At 42.6% G+C, this 22,055-nt stretch overlaps 1 protein-coding gene across 1 annotated transcript in view; it reads left to right on the forward strand.

Annotated features, from left to right (window-relative positions):
* Nucleotides 1-22,055, forward strand: part of WNT2 (Wnt family member 2) — a 59,698-nt gene that overhangs the window by 18,087 nt on the left and 19,556 nt on the right. The window contains exon 4 of the mRNA XM_036328870.1: nucleotides 20,118-20,382. Coding sequence (XP_036184763.1) covers nucleotides 20,118-20,382 — 265 coding nt within the window. The remainder of the gene's footprint in view (nucleotides 1-20,117; nucleotides 20,383-22,055) is intronic.

A 22,055-nucleotide genomic window follows, 5' to 3' on the forward strand; every position in this document is an offset into this window, starting at 1 on the left:
ATGAAAATGAAGTACCCAGCAGGGTTTGACATGGTAAGAGCCTAATGATCTTATGACTCCTTATTATGCTCTGGCAGTAAACTGGGGCAGATCAATATAAAATAGGATGTTCTAGCCTGAACAGTGCATGCATTTCCTTCTTCCATCGCTTCTGTTTTTAAATCCAGACGTCTCTGTGATGTGTAATATTTATAAGTTTCTTAAATTCTAAGAGTAGAGAATAGCCTCTGTAAACCTGAAGGCTTAAAATGCTAAAAACCAAAGATTTAAGGACCATCAAAACTTTGCCAAGATTTTAGCATTGAAGCAATTATGAGCTCATTGAAAATGTTTATTGAGAAAAGTTAGATGGTAAGCTAAGAATGATTCCTATGGGACTAAACACCAAGAGTCCTTAGCAGTCAAATTTATTTGTCTTAAAAAGTAGTCATGCCCTAACCGGTTTGGCTCAGTGGATAAAGCGTCAGCCTGCAGACTGAAGGGTCTCAGGTTCAATTCTGGTCAAGGGCATGTACCTTGGTTGTGGGCACATCCCCAGTAGGGGGTGTGCAGGAGGCAGCTGATCGATGTTTCTTTCTCATCGATGTTTCTAACTCTCCATCCCTCTCCCTTTCTCTCTGTAAAAAATCAATAAAATATATATTTTTAAAAAGTAGTCATGTCAAATGAGCAAGGATGTATTGACAGGATGCCACAGAGTAAACATAAGATGGGGTTAAGCAAATGGCGTGGGGAGAAGGGTTGATGAAGAATTGAGCTGGCCACGATGGTGATATAAAAAGCCTGAGGGCTGTGAGGATGTGAAGAGAAGAACAAAAGAGAAGGCTGGAAATGGCATCTTGACTGCAGCCTGCTTTAAGAATTAAAGAAAAAGGAAGTAGAACAAGAGACCCTTTAGAAAAGATCCAAGACAAAATAGAAAATAGAACCCGTGTCGTGCATGGGCTGTGGCCTAAGTTTCCAGAAAATGTTCTCAGCATCACTCATTGGAGAAAAACAGCAAGTCACTGTACTGGATTCTTTCCTGTGTTCTTTCTTTTGTGAAAACAATACTTGCGTGAACAAAAGTAACAAATGGAGCCGTGCAAAAGTGTATCATAAAATGGACCATTTCATCTCCTCAGAATCCTGGTCTTCCTTCCAGAACATTTCACAGTGTAAGTGGGCTCAAGGCTGTGGACAGGACATATGCTATTACACCTCTTCATTCCCAGAACCTCATTAAAGACATAGTCATGGAATAAAAAATGGTTGAAGTCAACAGTAAAGAGAATGGCCAAAGCAATGAGGGAGCTCAACAAGCTTCAGGAGAGTGGAAAGCAAATGAAGACATTGTAACTGATAAAGAGGGATGGAGAAGCCACAGCAGGTGGGGGAAAAGAAAAAGCAGGTGGAGCAATAGCCAACGTGGGAACAAAGATGCTCTGAGAAAATTTTATATACAAATGAGCACTGGAGAGAAGCACAGGCCTGAACATTGGGATTAACTGAAAAACCCATAGATGGAATCCTGAATCCCATCCCCTCCTCTCCACCCTCGAGCAGAATCCTGGAAGTCTGGCATAACTTCACAAGCTTTTTGGAGTTAGCTTCAAGCATAAAAACCAGTATCCCACCTACTCATCAAAAAGTAAACCTCTCTGTCCCACAAGCTCCACCCATATCACCAGAGTTTCTGATTATGACTTCATTCTTAGATATGAAGAGACTGTCCAAGGATTACCATACATTTGAGCAAATTCAGCAATATGAAAGAAAAAGGCCAAAAAGGGGAGGAAAAATACCCCCCATGAGAAAAAAAATCAATAAATCAGGGATGAGAAGAGAATATTTAAAAAGCCTACTTAGTCTACTTACAGAGATTCAAGAAGATAGTAGTAACATCCATAAACAATAAGGATGGATGCTTGGAAAAACTGACAAGAAGAGAACAAGAAAGAACTTAGAAGAGAAAGCCAAAGAGATCTCCCAGAAAGTAAAACAGTAGCCTGAAAGACACATGGAGTTTAAGGAGATTCACAAAAACATCCATCTTCACCACTTGAATTTGAGCCCAACTGAAAGATGGACAAGGAAGGCGGATGGATGGAGCAACCGCATCTGTCGCACCACCGAGAAGAAAGCTGCCCTGAAGGATGTAGCTTCAGAGCTTCAACATGCTTCCCACACTCCACCTGAACTGGGCAGACTTATCACCCAGTCACTGGCTGGGCACTGGTCTCTCTGCAGGGAGCCACTTGCTGGAGGGTAGGAGCTGATTACAACGCATCTCCACAGGCCAGCAGATGCCCAAAGAGAAGGACCCTCAGGCACACAAGTCCTGTTCTTTCCTTTAAACTCACCAGTTGGACAAATCACTTCTTTTCCCCTGGGGGGAGAAATGTGTGAGGGGGAGGAGAGAACCAGGAGCATTACTCTAATGGAATTTCTTCCTCAAGAAGCCGAGTAGAAACTATGAAAAATAGTAAAGAGAAAATATAAGAAACATGGAGGATGGATTCAGAAGATGCAGCAACTGACTAATTAGAAAGCCACGAAGAGAAACTAAACAAGGGAAACAAAGTGCAGAGAAAAGGTCTCGGTTCCAGAGGACACGGGTTTCCCGATTGGAAGGGCCCACCGAAGGCTGAGTAGGATTGTTTTTAATCCTAAATATTTCATTAGGATATTTCAAACACTGAAGATAATGGAATGTTTCTAGAAGCTTCTATGTAGAAAAATAGTCAGTTTAGCAAGACATCAGACTTCCCATCCACAATACTGCAAGCCAAGGCCTATGGAGTAATACCTCCGCAGTTTTCAAGGAAAATTCTTTTCATTTCAGAATTCTATACTCAGCCAAACTATCAATCAAGTGTGAAGGCTAAATAGGCATCTTAGATATTCGAGAATTCAGGAAATGCACCGCCTGAGCACCCTCAAGCAGGGGCTGCAGCGAAGGAATAAAGGAGGGAAACAGGAGAAAACATGGCACCTCGCAGAGCATGTCCAACGTGGGAGAGCAGGATAGTAGGTCTCAGCTGTGTAGCCAGGCCAGGCGGAATGAGGAGGAGGACTATGGAGCCCCCAGGAAACAAGGAGAAGTGATGGAGTAGGGAGAAGGACTGAGAGGATGGAAAGCATTAAGTTACAGTAAGTGCAATTGGCTGCAAGTAAAATTAGAAAACACCAAACTTCAGTCCAGGAACGTTCTTCTTTGGCACAGAGTTTGTGATATTGGACCATAAATTATGAAACTCAGTCCTGGCACTGTCTGTGGTTGTGCAGTTAGCAGTATCACATAGATATTTGTTGTTTTGAGTTTTTAGAATCAAAGTCTAGACATATGTAGAGGGTGACTTAACTATAGGTACAGAACAAAACATTTTTAAAAATTCTCACCAGAGGATGTTTTTACTGACTTTTTAGAGAGAGGGGGAGATAGAGATTGAGATAGAAATAGATAGAGATATAGAGATGGAGATGGAGATGGAGATGGAGATGGAGATACATACATACATACATACATACATACATACATACATACATACATACTTACATCAGCGTGAGAGAGAAACATGGATTGGTTGCCTCCCGGATGTGCCATGACCAGGATTAAACCCGCAGCCTTTTGGTGTACAGGACTATGCTTCAACCAACTGAGCTGCCTGGCCAAGGCCTGAACAAGACTTTGATGCATATCATCTTTGTTGCTATAAAAGGACAGGCACCGTTGACTGAGACTGGGGTAGAAGGGGAGGAGGGACTGCAATATCCTCCTAATAGATAGCACCTGTGACTTCTGGAACAGGGAAGGTGTAAGTGTGCTCCTGGAAGTTGCAGAGATCACCAGAATCCTCATACAACATGTTGGGAGTTGGGGGAGGCAAGTGAGGACTACGTGAAGTTCCCACTCTCCATAAGTTCACACTCTCCATAACAAGAAATATGGAACCTTGGTTACAGGTACATAAACAGTGATATGCAGAGCTGTCACATTCAGTTGTGCCAGGTTTACACCACACACCTCCAGAGGGCTCCATTCACCTCTTAACATAGGGGTGCATATATCCTTTCTGATTGGTGTGTCAGGATTCTTAGGATATATTCCTAGAAGTGGGATCATTGGGTGAAATGGGAGTTCCATTTTTAATTTTTTGAGGAAATTTCATACTGTTTTCCACTGAGGCTGCAACAGTCTGCATTACCACCAGCAGTATACTAGGGTTCCCTTTTCTCCACATCCTCGCCAGTACTTGTCATCTGTTGATTTGTTGTTGCCATTCTGGCAGGTGTGAGATGATACCTCATTGTTATTTTAATTTGCATCTCTGATGATCAGTGACTTTGAGCATTTTTGTATGACTCTTGGCCAGCTGTATGCCCTCTTTGGGGAAGTGTCTGTTTAAGTCCTTTGCCTAATTCTTTAATTGGATTACTTATCTTCCTTCTGTTAAGTTGTATGAGTTCTTTATATATTTTGAAAATTAACCCCTTATCAGATGTAGCTTTGGCAAATACGTTCTCCCATACAATGGGATCTCTTTTCATTTTGTTGATGGTTTCTTTAGCTGTGCAGAAGCTTTTTGTTTTGATGCAGTCCCATTTGTTTGTTTTTTCCTTTGCTCTAGGACAGCGGTTCTCAACCTGTGGGTGGCGACCCCTTTGGCAGTCAAATGACCCTTTCACGGGGGTCGCCTAAGACCATCCTGCATATCAGATATTTACATTACGATTCATAACAGTAGCAACATTACAGTTATGAAGTAGCAACGAAAATAATTTTATGGTTGGGTCACAACATTAGGAACTGTATTTAAAGGGCCAGAAGGTTGAGAACCACTGCCTAGGAGATGTATCTACAACCCTACTAGTATTGCTATGAGAGATGTCTGAGCCTTTGCTGCCTATGATTTCTTCTAGGATTTTTATGGTTTCATGATGTACATTTAAGTCTTTTGTCCATTCTGAGCTTATTCTTGTGCATGGTGTAAGTTGGTGGTCTAGTTTCATTTTTTTGCATGTACCTGTCCAATTTCCCCAACACCATTTATTACAGAGATTGTCTTGACTCCATTGTATGCTCTTGCCTCCTTCGTCAAATATTAATTGAGTGTAATGGCTTGGGTCAATTTCTGGGTTCTTTGCTCTGTTCCATTGATCTAAATGCCTGTTCTTGTGTCAGTACCAGACTGTTTTTATTATAATGGCTTTGTAGTATAATTTTTATATCCAGTAGTATAATTCCTCATACTTTGTTCTTCTTTCTCAAGATTGCTGAGGTATTTGAGGTCTTTTTGAATTCCATATAAATTTTTTGGAGTATCTGTTCTAGATCTGTGAAATATGCCATTAGTATTTTAATAGGGATTGTGTTGAACCTATAGATTGCTTTGGGTAGTAAGGACGTTTTAATATTGTTAATTCTTCCAATCCAGGAACATAGTATATTCTCCCATTTATTTTTATCTTCCTCTATTTTTTCAATGTCCTATAGTTTTCTGAGTACAGGTTGTTTACCTCCTTGGTTAAGTTTATTCCAAGGTATCTTTTTTGTTGTTGTTGTTGCAAGAGTAAATTGGATTGTATTTTTAGTTTCTCTTTCTGAGAGTTCATTATTAGTGTATAAATATGCCATCTATATCTGGTTGTTAATTTTGTACCCTGCCATTTTGCCAAATTCATTTATTAAATCTAGTGAGGTTTTTTGTGGAGTCTTTATTTTTTTTATATACAATATCATGTTATCTGTGAATGATGACAGTTTCACTTCCTCCTTTACAATGTGGATACCTTTTATTTTTTCTTCTTGACTGATCGCTGTGGCCAGGACTTCCAGTACTACGTTGAATAAGAGTGGTGAAAGTGGACATCCCTTTTCTTGTTTCTGAGCTTAAGGGGAATGGTTTTAGTTTTTGCCCATTGAGTATATTGACTGTAGGTTTTTCATATATGGCCTTTACTATATTGACATATGATCCCTCTATTTCCACTATGCTGAGATATTTATCAAAAATGGGTGCTGTATTTTTTCTAAATGAATTTTTCTGCATCTATTGATATGGTCACATGATTTTTATCTTTCATTTTGTTTATGTGATGTATCACATTAATTGACTTGTAAATATAGTACCATCTTAGCATACCTGGGATGAATAACACTTGGTCATGGTGAGTAATCCTTTAAATATATTTTAGACCCAATTTGCTAATATTTTGTTGAGGATTTTGGCATCTATGTTCATCAGGGATACTGGCCTATAATTTTCTTTCTTTATAGTGTCTTTATCTGGCTTTGGAATTAGGATAATACTGGCCTCATAAAAAAGCTTGAAAGTGTTCCTTCCTCTTGAGTTTTTTTTTTAATAGGTTGAGGATAGGAGTTAGTTCTTTTAATGTTTGCTAAAACTCCTCTGTGAAGCCATTCAGACCAGGACTTTTATTTACTGGGAGTTTTTGATTACTACTTCAATTTCATTAGTTGTTATTAGCCTGTTCCAATGTTCTGATTCTTCCTGATTCAGTTTTGGAAGATTGTGTGTTTCTAGGAATTTTTTCATTTTGCCCAGCTTGTTCAATTTGTTGCCATATAGTTGTTTGTAATATTTGTTTATAATCCTTTGTATTTCTGTGGGATCAGTTGTTACTTCGCTTCTTGTTTCTGATTTTATTCACTTGGGACTTTGCTCTTTATTTCGTGATGTGCATGGCTAGCAATTCATCAATCTTATTTATCTTTTCAACGAACCAGCTCTTGGTTTAATTGATTTTTTGCATTGTTTTTAAAATTTCTATGTCATATTTTTCCCCACTCTGATCTTTATTATTTCCTTCCTTCTACTTACTCTGGGATTTTCTTGTTCACTTTCTAATTCTTTGAGTTGTAGGGTTAGATGTCTTATTAGAGATATCTAATTTGTTTCTTCAGGTAGGCCTGTATTGCTATGAACTTCCCTCTCAGGATTGCTTTTTCCCATAGTTTTTGGGTTGTTTTGTGTTCATTTTTTCCTAGGAAGTTTTTAGTTTCTTCCTTGATCTCATTGGTAACACATTTATCTATATATATAAAAGGCTAATTTGCAAAGTGTCCCCTCGGGAGTTTGACCAGGAAACTGGGAGTTCGATTGCTTGCTATGACATGTGCTGACCACCAGCGGGCTGGGCGGAATGAAGGAAGGCCCTGATCAGCCCTGATCATCAGCCAGGCCTAGGTACCCTACCCATGCACAAATTTTGTGCACTGGGCCTCTAGTTGTTTAATAATTTTCTATTTAGCTTCCATGTGTTTGAATGTTTTGAGTGTTTTCATTGTAGTTGATTTCTATTTTCATGCCATTGTGATCTGATATGGCATTTGATATGATTTCAATCTTCTTGAACTTGTAGAGACTTTTTTTGTGTGTTGTATCTATAGGTTGCTTTGGGTAGTATGGATATTTTAATGATGTTAATTCTTAAGCTTGTGGCCCCCTCTATTCAGCTGGGTGTGTGTAGAAAGGTCCAAGCTGTGCACCAGGTCTGTTTTTCCTAGGCCTGGGCCCTGAAGCAGGTGAGACAAAACTCAAAGCACCCTGATTCCAACGTGGCAGCCAAGGAGGGAGAGAGTGTAAATGAATATAAAGAAGTGAGAGAAAAGTGTGTGATGCGTGTGTGTGTGTGTATGTGTGAATGAGGGACAGTTAGATCTCACAGGAGTCTCGGGGAATGGCAGATCGGGCTCTCCTAGATGGGGTGTCCCTGTTACTGCCACAGGCACTCCCAGGCTGGGCATGGCTTTGGCGTGGAGCCCACACCATCTTGTCAAGGGGAGCAGTGGAGGCCAGCAGTGTAGCCACACCGACACCCAGACTGGCCTCGGACACCATCCTGGACCCGTGCAAGGAGCCATTTGACATCATAACCCAGATGGGACCACCACTGTGCTCTGGCTGTGAGTGGCACAGTACCTTGCTGTGGGCTCCCAGACAGCTGCAGTGAGTGCACACCAAAAAGACCTCCCACGCCACGCTGCACCTTCTCACCCATCTGCCCAGACTCAGCTGTGAGTGCAAGCCAGGGAGGCCTCATGCCCCAGCCCTACCTTGGACCCAGGATAATGCTGCCATTGCAACTTAGAGCCACCTGGTGCCTCCAGCTCTGGGTCACAAGTCCATACTGCTGTTGCAACCCAGAGCCACCCAGAGCATGCCCTGCCTCAGGCCCCAGGACTCTGCTGCTGGTGCAACCTGGTGCACCCAGGCATGGGTCACAGGACCAAGCTACCAGTGTGCTGCCAGAGGAATCCAGGGTGCCACTGTGCTGCGGGTTTCGGGCAGCACAGCAAATTGTGTGCCAAAGGGCTCTGGGCCCTCACAGGGAGTCACACAACAGAGGAACTGTGCACGCACCCCCACTGATGCCAAGCATCTGAAGTGAACAACTGAGGGATCAAATCCATGGGAGAATGTGGTACAACTCAGAACAGAGACAATAAAGGCATGAGAGTCAAGGCAGACCCAGCCTCTGCACTAATGAGACCCGGATCATTGGACCACTAGGGTCTTCAACCTCTCAGACCCCAAGCAGGGTGTCCAGGGCCAGAAGAAGACAGCAAAAATGGGGAGACAAAGAAACAAGCCCCAAAGGAAAGAAAAGGAGCAATTGCCAGAAAAGGAACTAAATGAAATGGAGGCAAGCAGTCTATCAGAGAAAGAATTCAGAGTAATGGTTATAAAGATGCTCAACCATTTGGATAAGAAATTCACTAACATGAGTAAGAATCAAGAGGAAATGAAGAATGACTTAGTTGCAATAAAGAGCACAATGGAAGATTTCAACAGTAGTCTAGAAGAAGCTGGAAACGGAATCAGTAAGTTAGAAGACAGGGTGGAAAAAAAACCCAATTTGAACAGCAATTAGGAAAAATATAAAAAGCAGGAGGAGAGTTAAGGGAGCTTCGGAACATGAATGAAGCAATATCTGCAAAGTAGGGGTGCCAGAAGGACAAGAAGAGGAGCAAGGAATAGAAAACCTAGTTGAAGAAATGATAACAGAAAATTTCCCTGACGTGGGAAAGAAAAATGTCACACAAGCACTGAGTCCCAAACAAGACAAACCCAAAAAGATTCACACCAAAACACATTGTAATTACAATGGCAAACATTAACAACAAAGACAGACTCTTAAGGGCTTCAAGAGAGAGACAGAAAGTTACCTACAAGGGAACTCCCATTAGACTATCAAATGATTTCTCAACAGAAACACATCAGGCCAGAAGGGAATGGAATGAAGTATACAAAGTTATGCAAAGCATGGGACTGTATCCAAGAATACTCTTTCTAGCAAAGCTGTCATTCAAAATTGAAGGTGAAAGCAGGGGCTTTGCAGACAAAAAATGACTAAGGGAGTTTATTACCACCAAGCAAGTAATGCAAGAAATGCTAAAGGGACTGTTGTAAAAAGAAGAAATAGGAAGGGAAGAAGGAACACAGGCATAAAGAATAAAAATGGCAAAAACAAGTACCTATCAATAATAACCTTAAACATAAATGGATTAAATGCTCCAATCAAAAGACATAGGGTGGCTGAATGGATAAGAAAACATGACCTTATATATGCTGTCTATAAGAGATCCACCTCAGAACAAAGGACTCAGACAGACTGAAAGGGATGGAAAAATATTTTTCAGGCAAATGGAAGTGAGAAAAAAAGCTGGGGTAGCAATATTTATATCTGACAAAATAGACCAAAAAGTGAAGTCCATAACAAGAGATAAGGACACTTCATAACATTAAAAGGATCGATACAACAACAGGATATAACTCTGGTAAACATATATGCAACCAATACAGGAGCACCCAAATACATTAAAAAAATTATTCTGGAAGATATTAAGGGAGAGATCTGACAGCAATATAATCACAGTAGGGGACTTTAATACCCTATTGACGTCACTGGATAAACCTTCTAGAGAAAAAATCAACAAAGAAACAGCAGTCCTAAGTGACTTACTAGATCAGATGGAACTAACTGACATCTTCAGAACATTTCACCCCAAAGCTACAGGTTATACATTCTTCTCAAGTATGCATGGGACATTTTCAGAAGTAGACCACAGATTAGGAAATAGGCTAAGTTTCTTCAAATTCAAGAAGATTTAAATCCTATCAAGCACTGTTTCAGATCACAATGGCATAAAATTGGAAATCAATCAAAACAATAAAAAACAATCAAACACTTGGATGCTAAACAGCATGCTTTAAACAATGACTGGGTTACCAAAGAGATCAAAGATAAAATAAAATAAAAAAATTCACATTCTGGAAACAAATGACAATGAAAACACAAGCCAAAATCTATGGGACACAGTGAAAGCAGTCCTGAGAGGGAAGTTTATAGTACTACAGTCCTACATCAAAAAACGAGAAAACTGCCAAAACCGGTTTGGCTCAGTGGATAGAGTGTCGGCCTGCGGACTGAAAGTCCCAGGTTCGATTCCGGTCAAGGGCATGTACCTGGGTTGCGGGCACATCCCCAGTGGGAGATGTGCAGGAGGCAGCTGATCGATGTTTCTCTCTCATCGATGTTTCTAACTCTCTATCTCCCTTCCTCTCTGTAAAAAATCAATAAAACATATTTAAAAAAACCAAAACAAAACAAAACAAAACAAAAAAACAAACAAACAAAAAAAAACATGAGAAAACTGGTAATAAATTACCTAACTCTACAACTTAAAGAATTAGAAAGAGAGCAACAAGGAAGCCCAGAATAAGTAGAAGGAAAGAAATAATACAGATCAGAGTGGAAATAAATGACAGAGACAAAAAAAAACCCAAAAACCCACAAAAAATGCACAACAATACAAAAGATCAATAGACCCAAGAGTTGGTTCTTTGAAAGGATAAAGAATATTGATGAACCTCTAGCCAGGTTAACCAAGAAGCAAAGAGAGAGGACCCAAATAAACAAAATCAGAAAGGAAAGAGGTGAAGTAACAACCAACCACACAGAAATACAAAGGAATGTGAAAAAATACTATGAACAACTCTATTCCAACAAATTTGACAACCTAGACTAAATGGACACATTCCTAGTAAAATACAATCTTCCAAAACTCAATCAGGAAGAATCAGAAAATCTGGATAGGCCAATAACTACTGAGGAAACTGAAGTAGTAATCAAAAACCTTCCATCAAACAAAAGCCTTGGTCCTGAAGGCTTCACAGGGGAGTTTTACCAAACATTCAAAGAAGAACTAAAAGCACCCCTCCTCAGACTATTCCAAAAAATTCAAGAGGAAGGAACACTTCCTAGCTCTTTCTATGAAGCCAGCATTACCCTAACCCCAAAAACCAGATAAAGATGCTACAAAGAAAGATAATTACAGGCTAATATCCCTGATGAACATAGATGCTAAAATCCTCAATAAAATATTAGCAAATCGGATCCAGCAATACATTTAAAAGATCACCATGACCAAGTGGGACTTATCCCGAGGATGTAAGGCTAATACAATATCTGCAAATCAATAAACATGATACATCACATAAACAAAATGAAAGACAAAAATCACATGATCATATCAATTGTTGCAGAAAAAGCACTGGACAAAATCCAAAACCTTTCTTGATAAAAACTCTCAGCAAAGTGGGAACAGAGGACTCATATCTCAACATAATAAAAGCCTTATATGACAAACCTACTGCCAAAGTCATACTCAGTGGGAAAAAACTAAAACCTTTTCCACTAAGAAAAGGGATGCCCACTTTCACCTCTCCTGTTTGACATAGTGATCACACAAGAAGAAATGAAAGGCATCCGAATTGGAAAAGAAGTAAAACTGTCATTATTCACTGATGACATGATATTGTACATAGAAAACCCCAAAGACTCCATTAAAAAAAATACTAGCTGATTTAATACATGAATTTGGCAATGTAGCAGGATACAAAATTAACATCTTGTATTGAAATCTATAGCATTGTTATACACCAATAATGAACTCACAGAAAGAGAAACTAAAAAATCAATCCCATTTACCATTGCGACAAAAAAATTAAGATACCTAGGAATAAACTTAACCAAGGAGGTAAAAGACTTGTACTCAGAAAACTATAGGATGTTGAAAAAAGAGACAGAGGAAGATATAAACAAGTGGAAGGATATACCATGTTCATGGATTGGTAGAATCCCCATTAAAATACCAAACACATATTTCACAGACTTAGAAAAAACTCTCCAAAAATTTATATGGAATAAAAAAAAAAGACCCTGAAGAGCCACAGCATACCTGAGGGAAAAAAAGAAACAGTTGGAGGGATCACAATACCAGGCATCAAGTTATATTACAAAACAGCCTGGTACTGTGCAAGAACAGCCATATAGATAAATGGAACAGAACAGAGAACCCAGAAATCAACCCAAACCATTATGCTCAATATTTGACAAAGGAGGCAAGGGCATACAATGAAGTTAAGACAGTCTCTTCAATAAATGGTGTTTGGAAAATTGGACAGATACATCTAAAAAAAAATTAAACTTGACCACCAACTTACACTATATACAAAAATAAACTCAAAATAGATAAAAGATTTAAATGTAAGACAGGAAACCATAAAAATCTTAGAAGAATCCATAGGCAGCAAAATATCAGATATATCTCCTAACAATATATTTACCAACACATCTCCTAGGACAGTGATGGTGAACCTTTTGAGCTTGGCATGTCAGCATTTTGAAAAACCCTAACTTAACTCTGGTGCCGTGTCACATATAGAAATTTTTTGACATTTGCAACCATAGTAAAACAAAGATTTATATTTTTGATATTTATTTTATATATTTAAATGCCATTTAACAAAGAAAAATCAACCAAAAAAATGAGTTCGCGTGTCACCTCTGACACGCTTGTCATATGTTCGCCATCACTGTCCTAGGACAATGGGAACTAAGGAGAAAATATACAAATGGGACTACATCAAAATAAAAAGCTTCTGCACAGGAAAATAAACCACAACAAAATAACAAGGGAGCCCACAGCATGGGAGAACATATTTGTCAATGTTACATCTGATAAAGGTTTAATCTCCAAATTGTATAGGGAACTCAAACAACTTAACAAAAGGAAATAAACAATTCAATCAAAAAATGGGTAAAGAGACCTAGACACTTCTCGAAAGCAGACATACAGAAGGCCAAGAGACATATGAAAACATGCTCAGTGTCACTAATCATCTGAGAGATGCAAAGCAAAACGACAGTGAGGTACCACCTCACACCTGTCAGAATGGCTATAATCAACAAATGACAAGTGCTGGCGAGGATGCGGAGAAAAGAGAACTCTCATGCACTGAGAGAATGAAGATTGGGAATGCAGATTGGTGGGAATGCAGAATGCAGATTGTTGCAGCCTCTGTGGAAAACAGTATGGAGTTTTCTCAAAAAATTAAAAATGAACTCCCATTTGACCCAGTAATCCCAATTCTAGGAATATATCCCAAGAATTCAGAAACACCAATCAGAAAGAACATATGCATCCCTATGTTCATAGGAGCACAATTTACAATAGCTAAGATTTGGAAACAGCGTAAGTGCCCATCAGCAGATGAGTGGATTAGAAAACTGTGGTACATCTACACAATGGAATACTCTGCTGCTATAAAAAAGAAGGAACTTTTACCATTTGCAACAGCATGGATGGACCTGGAGAGCATTCATTATGCTAAGTGAAATAAGCCCATCAGAGAAAGATATCACATGATCTCACTCACATGTGGGATATAATGAACAACATAAACTGATGAACAAAAATAGATCCAGAGTCAAGGTAACACTGAACAGACTGTCCAACCTCAGGGAGAAGGCGGGGCAGGGGCAGGCACTTTAGAGATCAAACAAAGGACCTGTATGCATGCATATTAGCATAACCAATGGACACAGACACTGGGGTGGTGGGGGCTTGTCCTGGGGGGTGGGAATGGCCAGGGCAGGATCAATCAGGGAGAAAAGGAGACATTTGTAATACTTTAAACAATAAAAATAAAAAATAAATAAAAACAGTGGTACATCTACACAATGGAATACTACGCTGCTGTAAAAAAAAAAAAAGAAAGAAAGAAAAAGAACTCTTACCATTTGCAACAGCATGGATGGACCTGGGAGCATCATGCTAAGTGAAATAAGCCAGTCAGAGAAAGAAAAGTATCACATGATCTCACTCATTTGTGGAATATAATGAACAGCATAAACTGATGAACAAAAATAGATCCAGAGATATAGAATCATCGACCATCAAACCTCAGAGGGAATGCAGAGGAGGGTGGGTGGTGGAGAGAGGGGAGGGGGTAAGAGATCAACCAAAGAACTTGTATGCATATACACATAACCAATGGACAAAGACAATGGGGAGGTGCAAGCTGAGGCTAGGGGGCAGGGGTAAGCTGGGAGACGACAATGGGGGGAAGGGGACCATATGTAATACTTTCAACAATGAAGAATTAAAAAAAAAAAAGACTCAAAGCACCCAGATATTGCAGGTCAGGCAAAGAATCAAAGCACCTAGAGTCCAGGTCTGGCAAGGATTCAGAGCACCCAGAGAGCCACCTCTGCCTGCAGGCTGATTGTTGGTCTTAGTCACTTAATGAGCTTCAGGCTGTAGACCTCAGCAGGGCATACACTCCACAGGGTGTAGCAAGAGGGTTTTCAATGGGTGGGGCAATTGTTTCCCTACCCCCTCACCCTAACTCCCCTGGAAAAAGCTGTTGATGGGAAAGCTTTGCCTGAGAAAGTTGTTTCTGCAGCATGAAGGAATGACTCAGCACAGCGATCCCCACAGCTGTCCTCTCAGCTCTCTCCCCAGAGCCACCAACCCCAGACTCTCCTCATGCAGCTCTAGTCCACTCTTCCCTCCCTCTGCTGGAGCCTACAGTGAACGGCTGCAAATTAAATTTAGAGAGTTGGCCCTTCAAGGCGGGGCCTGTGTTTCTAGCCCTCTCTCCCTGCGGGACAGAACCCCTGCTGCTTTTCACGGCCAGATTTACCTGGGCACCTTTTCCGTTTCTGTTACTCTGGGCTTAGACACCCAGCTTGGGGTTTAGACCCCAGACCTCTAAGGGGAACCCCCCGCCCCCAGCTAAGATATCCCTCCAGAACTTCAGCTGCTGCCTGTGGGAGCCTAGCCAGCCCTCTCATGCCTCCACACTTCCCACCCATCTCCATGTGGCCTCTGCTTTACATTCTTGGTGATACGGCTTCTCTCCAGCTAGTCTTCAGTTGGTTATTTAGGATGATTTTTCTCTATTTTAGTTGTTATTGGTCCTGGGAGAGTGTCAGCATAGCTTCCACTTAATCCTCCACCATCTTGGAATCCCTAGACTGAGTTTTTTTAAAATTATGTGCACATATTTCCTTAATTTAAGAATTTGAAAGTAACAACTAAAACAAACCCAAGAATTCCCAGACTGGCAGCCCCTGGGATGTCCCCAGGTCCTTCTTTGCTCAGCACTTTCTTTGCAGAGCAAATAAAATGTGTGCAGCTGCCCCACCAAGGCCTGTGTGGAGGCCCACCAGCCCCTCACCCCGCGCCTCGGAGACCCCTGGGGTGGGGTGGTGCACCCTTTCAGACAGGAACCTCCTCTGCCAATTGCTCCTCTTTAAGCGCTGGCTTTTCCTCCGCTGGCCGGCCCCCATCTTACATTTCCTCCAAAGCGCACTAGGGCACACTGTTGCTTGTCGCTATTCTTTCCCAGGAGACCGAGGGTCGGACACAACTTCTAATCCAATAGTCAGATGTCCCTGTGCCCAGAACCGTCATGCCGCCCGTCCACGGGCGTGGCTCACCTGCTGCGGCCCTCGGTGGGGGCCCTCCGTGGGCTGGAACCGGGGCGCGGGCCTGCTCCCCTCCGCAGCAGCGTGCCTGGGTGTGGAGGAGCCAGTCCTGGCTGCATATGAGAAGCACCTGAGGAGGCTGGGAGCGGGAGGGTGGGAGCGGGGTTGGTGCGGGAGCTGAGGGAGGGGGTGGGGGCGGTGTCATTGGAGGGAAAAACAGCCACTCTGTAATACAGTGGGGCCTTGACTTACGAGTGTCCCGACTAAGGAGTTTTTTGAGATACCAGCTGTCTCTCGGCAGATTTTTTGCATTGAGTTGACAGAGTAATTTGAGTTAACGAGCTCCTTAACGAGCTCGGTCTCCGAACGAATTAAACTCGTAAGTCAAGGCCCCACTGTACTTTCCACAATACAATTAAGAAAAAATGCACCTGAGAGCCGAAGTACCCGCAAGGCCGCCCCGCCCCCAAGTCCAGTTCCTAATGTTTCCGTCCAGGGAGGGGCAGCTGTGTGCGCTAGGAACATCCCAGCTGATTCCAATGTGTAGCCGAAGGAGAACCCGGCTCTGCGCTCTGCAGGTGCCAGGAAGCAAGCCCCACATTCCTGTATATATTTTACTGTGCAGATAGTTGGACTTTTTGTTTTTTCCCTCTTTTTCCAGACCATGCAGCCCCTCAGACTGCAGCCTGACTGTAAAAGAACACTCTCTCCCTTTCTTCTTTGTGCACGTACACATAGGCAGGCCTGTAAGACATGGACCAGGCCACATGCATTGTTCTGCATTGTGCTGCTATCACTTGACTTCCCTTTATGGCTGCAATAAAGACCTATTCAAGGACCACATAATATTGCATTGTTAAGCAGACACCATAAAGTGCTTAACCATATTTTCCTATTGATGTCATTTGGGTTTTTTCCTAATATTTTGCTATTGCTAATTATGCTGCAGTGAACATTTCATGTGGGTGTAAATTCCTCAGAAGTTGTGCAAATATTTCCAAAGTGCAATCACCAAGGTTAAAGGATATGTAGATCAAAAATTTTTACAGTGTTGCAAAAATGCTCTCCATTTAAATGGCACAGCAGTTTCCTCTCCCACCAAGAGTTTGTTGAAGTATCTCCTTTCCTATACTCGTACCAACATTCTTATAGTCAATCTTTTTACTATGTGCTAATCTGCTAGGCAAAATTATATATATATATGTATATATGGTGTTGTGTTGTTGCAATTGGCATTTCTCTAATTACTAGCGAAGGTAAACATCTTTTTGTTAGTACTCTGTGTTTCTTCTGTGAATGGCTGGTTAATAGATATTTGATGACTGGAAGATGCAGTGTACTCCCCCATATTCCTCTCCCTCTTTTTCCCTATTATAATAGGTCTGTAATATTATCCCATCAATTCTTGACTTATTCAAAAGAATGGAGAGAAGCAGAATATGCATAATTCAAAAATTGAGAAAAGCACGGTGCCATTTACATTAAGATTTTAAATGTTTGCTAGAGTAAAGAAACCTTTCTTACAAGTCCCTGGCAGACTACTCCTGACGTTACATTGGCCCAAATGGAATCGTCCCATGCCCTCTGCTGGGAAAGAGTCAGTGGCAGGACCGTGAAATTCTGCTTATTGATTTGGTCTGTTCTGGGGTCAGGGAGAGACCTGGCTACCTCTGAAGCATGCCCAACACCTCAACAAAACTGAGGAAGGAAGAGGGCAGCGGCTATTTCCACTCAACAGTGAGTGATGATCAACAGTGTGTGCCACTGCCACATGTATTTTTAAGGATTCATAGGTGTATCTTTAAGATCCAATCTTAAATTAATATGTAAACCATCCAATTAAACATATAAAAATAGCAACTTTGAAGTTTGCAACCTGAGAACTTAGCATTACAAAGGAAGGGCAGTGCTATATCTTGTTATTTTTAAAAATGTTTTTATTGATTTTAGAGAGTGAGGAAAGGAAAGGGAGAGAGAGAGAGAGAGAGAGAGAGAGAGAGAGAGAGAGAGAGAGAGAGAGAAACATTGATGGGTTGCCTCCTACATGCACCCTGACTGGGGATCGGACCCACAACCTGGGCATGTGTCCTGAGTGGGAATGGAACCGGTGACCTTTCGGTGCACAGGACGACACCCAACCACCTGAGCTACACAGGCCAGGGCTATCCGATCATTTTAAAGTTAGGAGTATTAACTTATGAGTAAATAACTCAGCTTTAAAAGGAAAAAGCTGCGAAGAATGAGCATTCATAATCAATTCCCAAGCTTGAGAGAGATCACAACTGACAATTAGGGCCTGTTCCCATCAGACACTCAAAGCAATATGACAAGAAGAAGGGCTATGAGGTGATCAGCCTTGGAGCTCTCACAGGACCATGGCTTTCGTCCTTGGCTCAATCGCAGAGCAGAGGGGGAGAAACCACCCTGCTCTCAGTCCCCTTCCTCAATTTGGATCCCCAAGACAGAGGGTATCTGGTGTGGGAGTATAGACAGAGGGGCAGGGAACCCCTTGATGACATTTTCCAAGCTGGTAGTCTGAACAAGATTCTTAGCGTAACGTTGAGAACATTATTTCTAAGAACTTGGAGGTGTAGCTGTACTCCTGCTTTGCCTACTTCCTGAGATTCTGGCATAATATCGTTTTACCAGTGTGGGTGTGAGATGTGAGTGGGAGACTCCCTGAAGCACTCATGCGCAACCCTCCTTTATCCCCTTCCCCCCTTCGCCCCCCAAACACACACAGATACGAATATCCCAGGTTACCTCCCAGGGCCTCACCCCAGGTGACTTACGCCTGGTGCTCCAACCTGGTTTGTCTGTTCCACAGACTTAGTTGCTGACCAAGGCTCTAGTTAGAACTAAGTGTGCAGGAATGTTCTTCATTCCAGGAAGTCAGTCCCAATTTATTCACATGCTTGGAAACGTGTCAAAATCATTCTGGAGCTGAAGGAGCCAAGAATGAATGGCTGTTAATCCACTCGCACCCTCCCAGTTTGGGCTCGTCACCAAGGTGTTTCCCTCCTTAGTTCGTCATAGCAGGCAGATGGAGCCCTGTGACATCTGGAATCTGTCCTTGTCGTCAGGAGGCAGCGTTGGAGGCCAGGACAGAGACTTGAAAAGGAGGAATGGCTTTAGTTTGGGACGCCAGGTCACAAAGACCTGGGCGTTTTTTAAGGATGTCAGAATGAACTTTTCTGGAACTCCAACTCCCCCATATGCCCTCACCCTCATATCTTTATATCTGGGTGTTTGGTATGAGGCTCACTGGGTGCCCTGGATGAGCCACAGACATAACCCTAGGAGGGCCATCTTGGCTCCCCAACTCTGCCCCCTCTGCTCCCACCTGTCCAGGAGCTTCCCCTCCTAAGGTGTGAAATATAAGGACAGTAGGTAGCATAGGATTGTTGTGAAGATCAAGGTCACTGAGATAGAATGTAGAAGGCCTTAGCGCAGTGGTTCTCAACCTTCTGGCCCTTTAAATACAGATCTTCATGTTGTGACCCAACCATAAAATTATTTTCGTTGCTACTTCATAACTGTAATGTTGCTACTGTTATGAATTGTAATGTAAATATCTGATATGCAGGATGGTCTTAGGCGACCCCTGTGAAAGGGTCGTTCGACCGCCAAAGGGGTCGCGACCCACAGGTTGAGAACCGCTGCCTTAGCGCAATGCCTGGAACACGCAGAGCACCCATAAATAGCAGCAATCGCTAGTATCAGTTTAATAAAGGATGCAGACTTAGAAATTAGTTTGTCCACCAAATTTGCATAATAGCATACATTTTAAAATAGAATACAGCTATATTTATTTACAGAATACCCTAATTCAGGGGTCCTCAAACTATGGCCCACGGGCCACATGCAAATACAAATATTGTATTTGTTCCCGTTTTGTCTTTTTACTTCAAAATAAGATATGTGCAGTGTGCATAGGAATTTGTTCATAGTTTTTTTTTTAAACTATAGTCCGGCCCTCCAACGGTCTGAGGGACAGTGAACTGGCCCCCTGTTTAAAAAGTTTGAGGACCCCTGCATTCATTGCCTTACTCTTCAAACTGGCCCCGTTCCCTATTAAATTCCAATGAGTGCAGTTTTTGACATACAGGTAGCCCAATGCGTCTCAGAGCCAGGCAATGCCTCCCACTTCCCACCTCCCTGCATGCTATGCAGTCAGTGCAGTGTGGCTGACGTGACCAGCAAGTGACCACAGGCGTCTCCCCGTCCTAACCCCAGGATCCTGTGTCTGCAGTCACTTCTTGTTGTTCGGAAAGTGGTAGCACATGGCACGCACTTGAGTCCACTTCCATTGCACAGCCTGTCTCTCCCCACAGGCCGTGAAGCGGTTCCTGAAGCAAGAGTGCAAGTGCCACGGCGTGAGCGGTTCCTGTACGCTGCGGACGTGCTGGCTGGCCATGGCCGACTTCAGGAGGACGGGCGACTACCTGTGGAAGAAGTACAACGGGGCCATCCAGGTGGTCATGAACCAGGACGGCACTGGCTTCACTGTGGCTAACAAGAGGTTTAAGAAGCCGACGAAAAATGACCTTGTGTATTTTGAGAATTCTCCAGACTACTGTATCAGGGACCGAGATGCAGGTAAGTTGAAAACACTTTACTCACTGCACGTAATTCTCCAGTGGTCAGCACTGCCCAGGTAAAGACAGTTCTGTGTTCTCAGCTCCCCAGTCCTGTGAGTGCAGCTGCTGCCTTCAGGCGCAAAGCTCGTGTTCTTATCATTCACATTTAAAGTGCACAAAGAGCTCTCCTAAGATCCTGAAGAAATGGGAACCCAACAAGAATGTTTGTGGCAAAAAGTCAAAATATGGCCCTAGCCGGTTTGGCTCGGGGGATAGAGTGTCGGCCTGCAGACTGAAGGGTCCCAGGTTCGATTCTGGTCAAGGGCACATGCCCAGATTTCAGTCTTGATCCCCAGTGGGGGGTATGCAGGAGGCAGCCGATCAATGATTCTCATCATTGATGATTCCCTCTCTTCCTCTCTCTCTCTCTCTCTCTCTCTCACCTTCTTCCTTCCTCTCTGAAATCAATAAAATACACCTTAAAAAAAAAAGTCAAAATATGCAGATTAGGAAAATTCTCCTACCTGGACAAAACTGGAGTTGGTGGGTTAACCCGCACTATCCCAGCGCCTTTCCTGTGGTTCTGCAGCTGAGAGGAGGATAGCTTTGCAGTGTGTATTCCCCTTTGCAGATCCGACCTCTGGGTCCCAGGGCTTTCAAGTTTGCCCGTTTTTGAAATCTGCTGTACCTCACACTCCTTTGCGCTTTCCACAATGCTCAGAAGTTGCCAAATACTAGAGAAAGAATTCAGCCCACTGGCTTGGCTGCCGGTGGGCGATGGATGAGGGCTGTGTAAGAGGCACTTCGGCTACTGAGGCCACACCTCCCCTTGCACAAAGCACCTTTTCTCTTTGAACCCACTCAGGAGCAGCTCTGTCAGCCTCAGCACAGCTGCCCCCTGGTGTGTTTTGCAAGTGTGCTGTGCCCACTTCTCACCCCTCCTGGTCCGCACTGAACTCCAGGCTTAGCACAGTCTTTGCAAAGAACCTGGTACAAAATAAGAACGAGTACAAGTGGACAGGAGGTGATAGGGAGCCCACAGACAACTTTGCCTCAAGCCAACTTCTGAGACTTAGTAGGGAACCCATGATCAGAAAAACATCCTTGAATGTAAATTCCCAGTTTGTTTTTCATTCCAAAGTAATTGCAAAGGAACCAGTAAAACAGTGCAGATGGCCGCCAGCTCCTAACCTTAGACTGACCAAGAAGCACGATGACCAGGGAATGTCACCAGAAGTCCAGGCCTCTTCTTTGACCTGAGAGGTTGCATTTCCTTCCTGGTTGATGAGCTAGCTCTTTGCAGCACTTGAGCAGGTTCGTACATGCAGCCTCTGAATTAATAGCTACCAAGCGGAGGGCCCGCTGCTGTGCCCTGCAGCATTCCTGACGTGCTTGGGGACCTCTAGCAAGTCTTCCTTCCTGCTGGGCCACAGTTTGAGCAGAATCCCCATGAAACCTGTGCTTCGATACAGATTGTCCCAGAGGTTGGGGTCCTTCTCTGTTGTTAAGTAGCTGCTTAATCTCAGGGTCCTGGGACAGACCCTGGGGATAATGATATCAGGATCATTTTAGAAACTACCCATTGACTCCTGTGTGCCAGGTTCTGGACTAAGATCATTGCACACATAGTTTTATTTCATCCTTTGAGCCACCCTATGACATCAGCGCATTGGAACTGGTTTCCTGAAAAAA

This window comes from Myotis myotis, unplaced genomic scaffold (genome assembly GCF_014108235.1).
Source record: "Myotis myotis isolate mMyoMyo1 unplaced genomic scaffold, mMyoMyo1.p scaffold_m19_p_11, whole genome shotgun sequence".
Classification (NCBI taxonomy): domain Eukaryota; kingdom Metazoa; phylum Chordata; class Mammalia; order Chiroptera; family Vespertilionidae; genus Myotis; species Myotis myotis.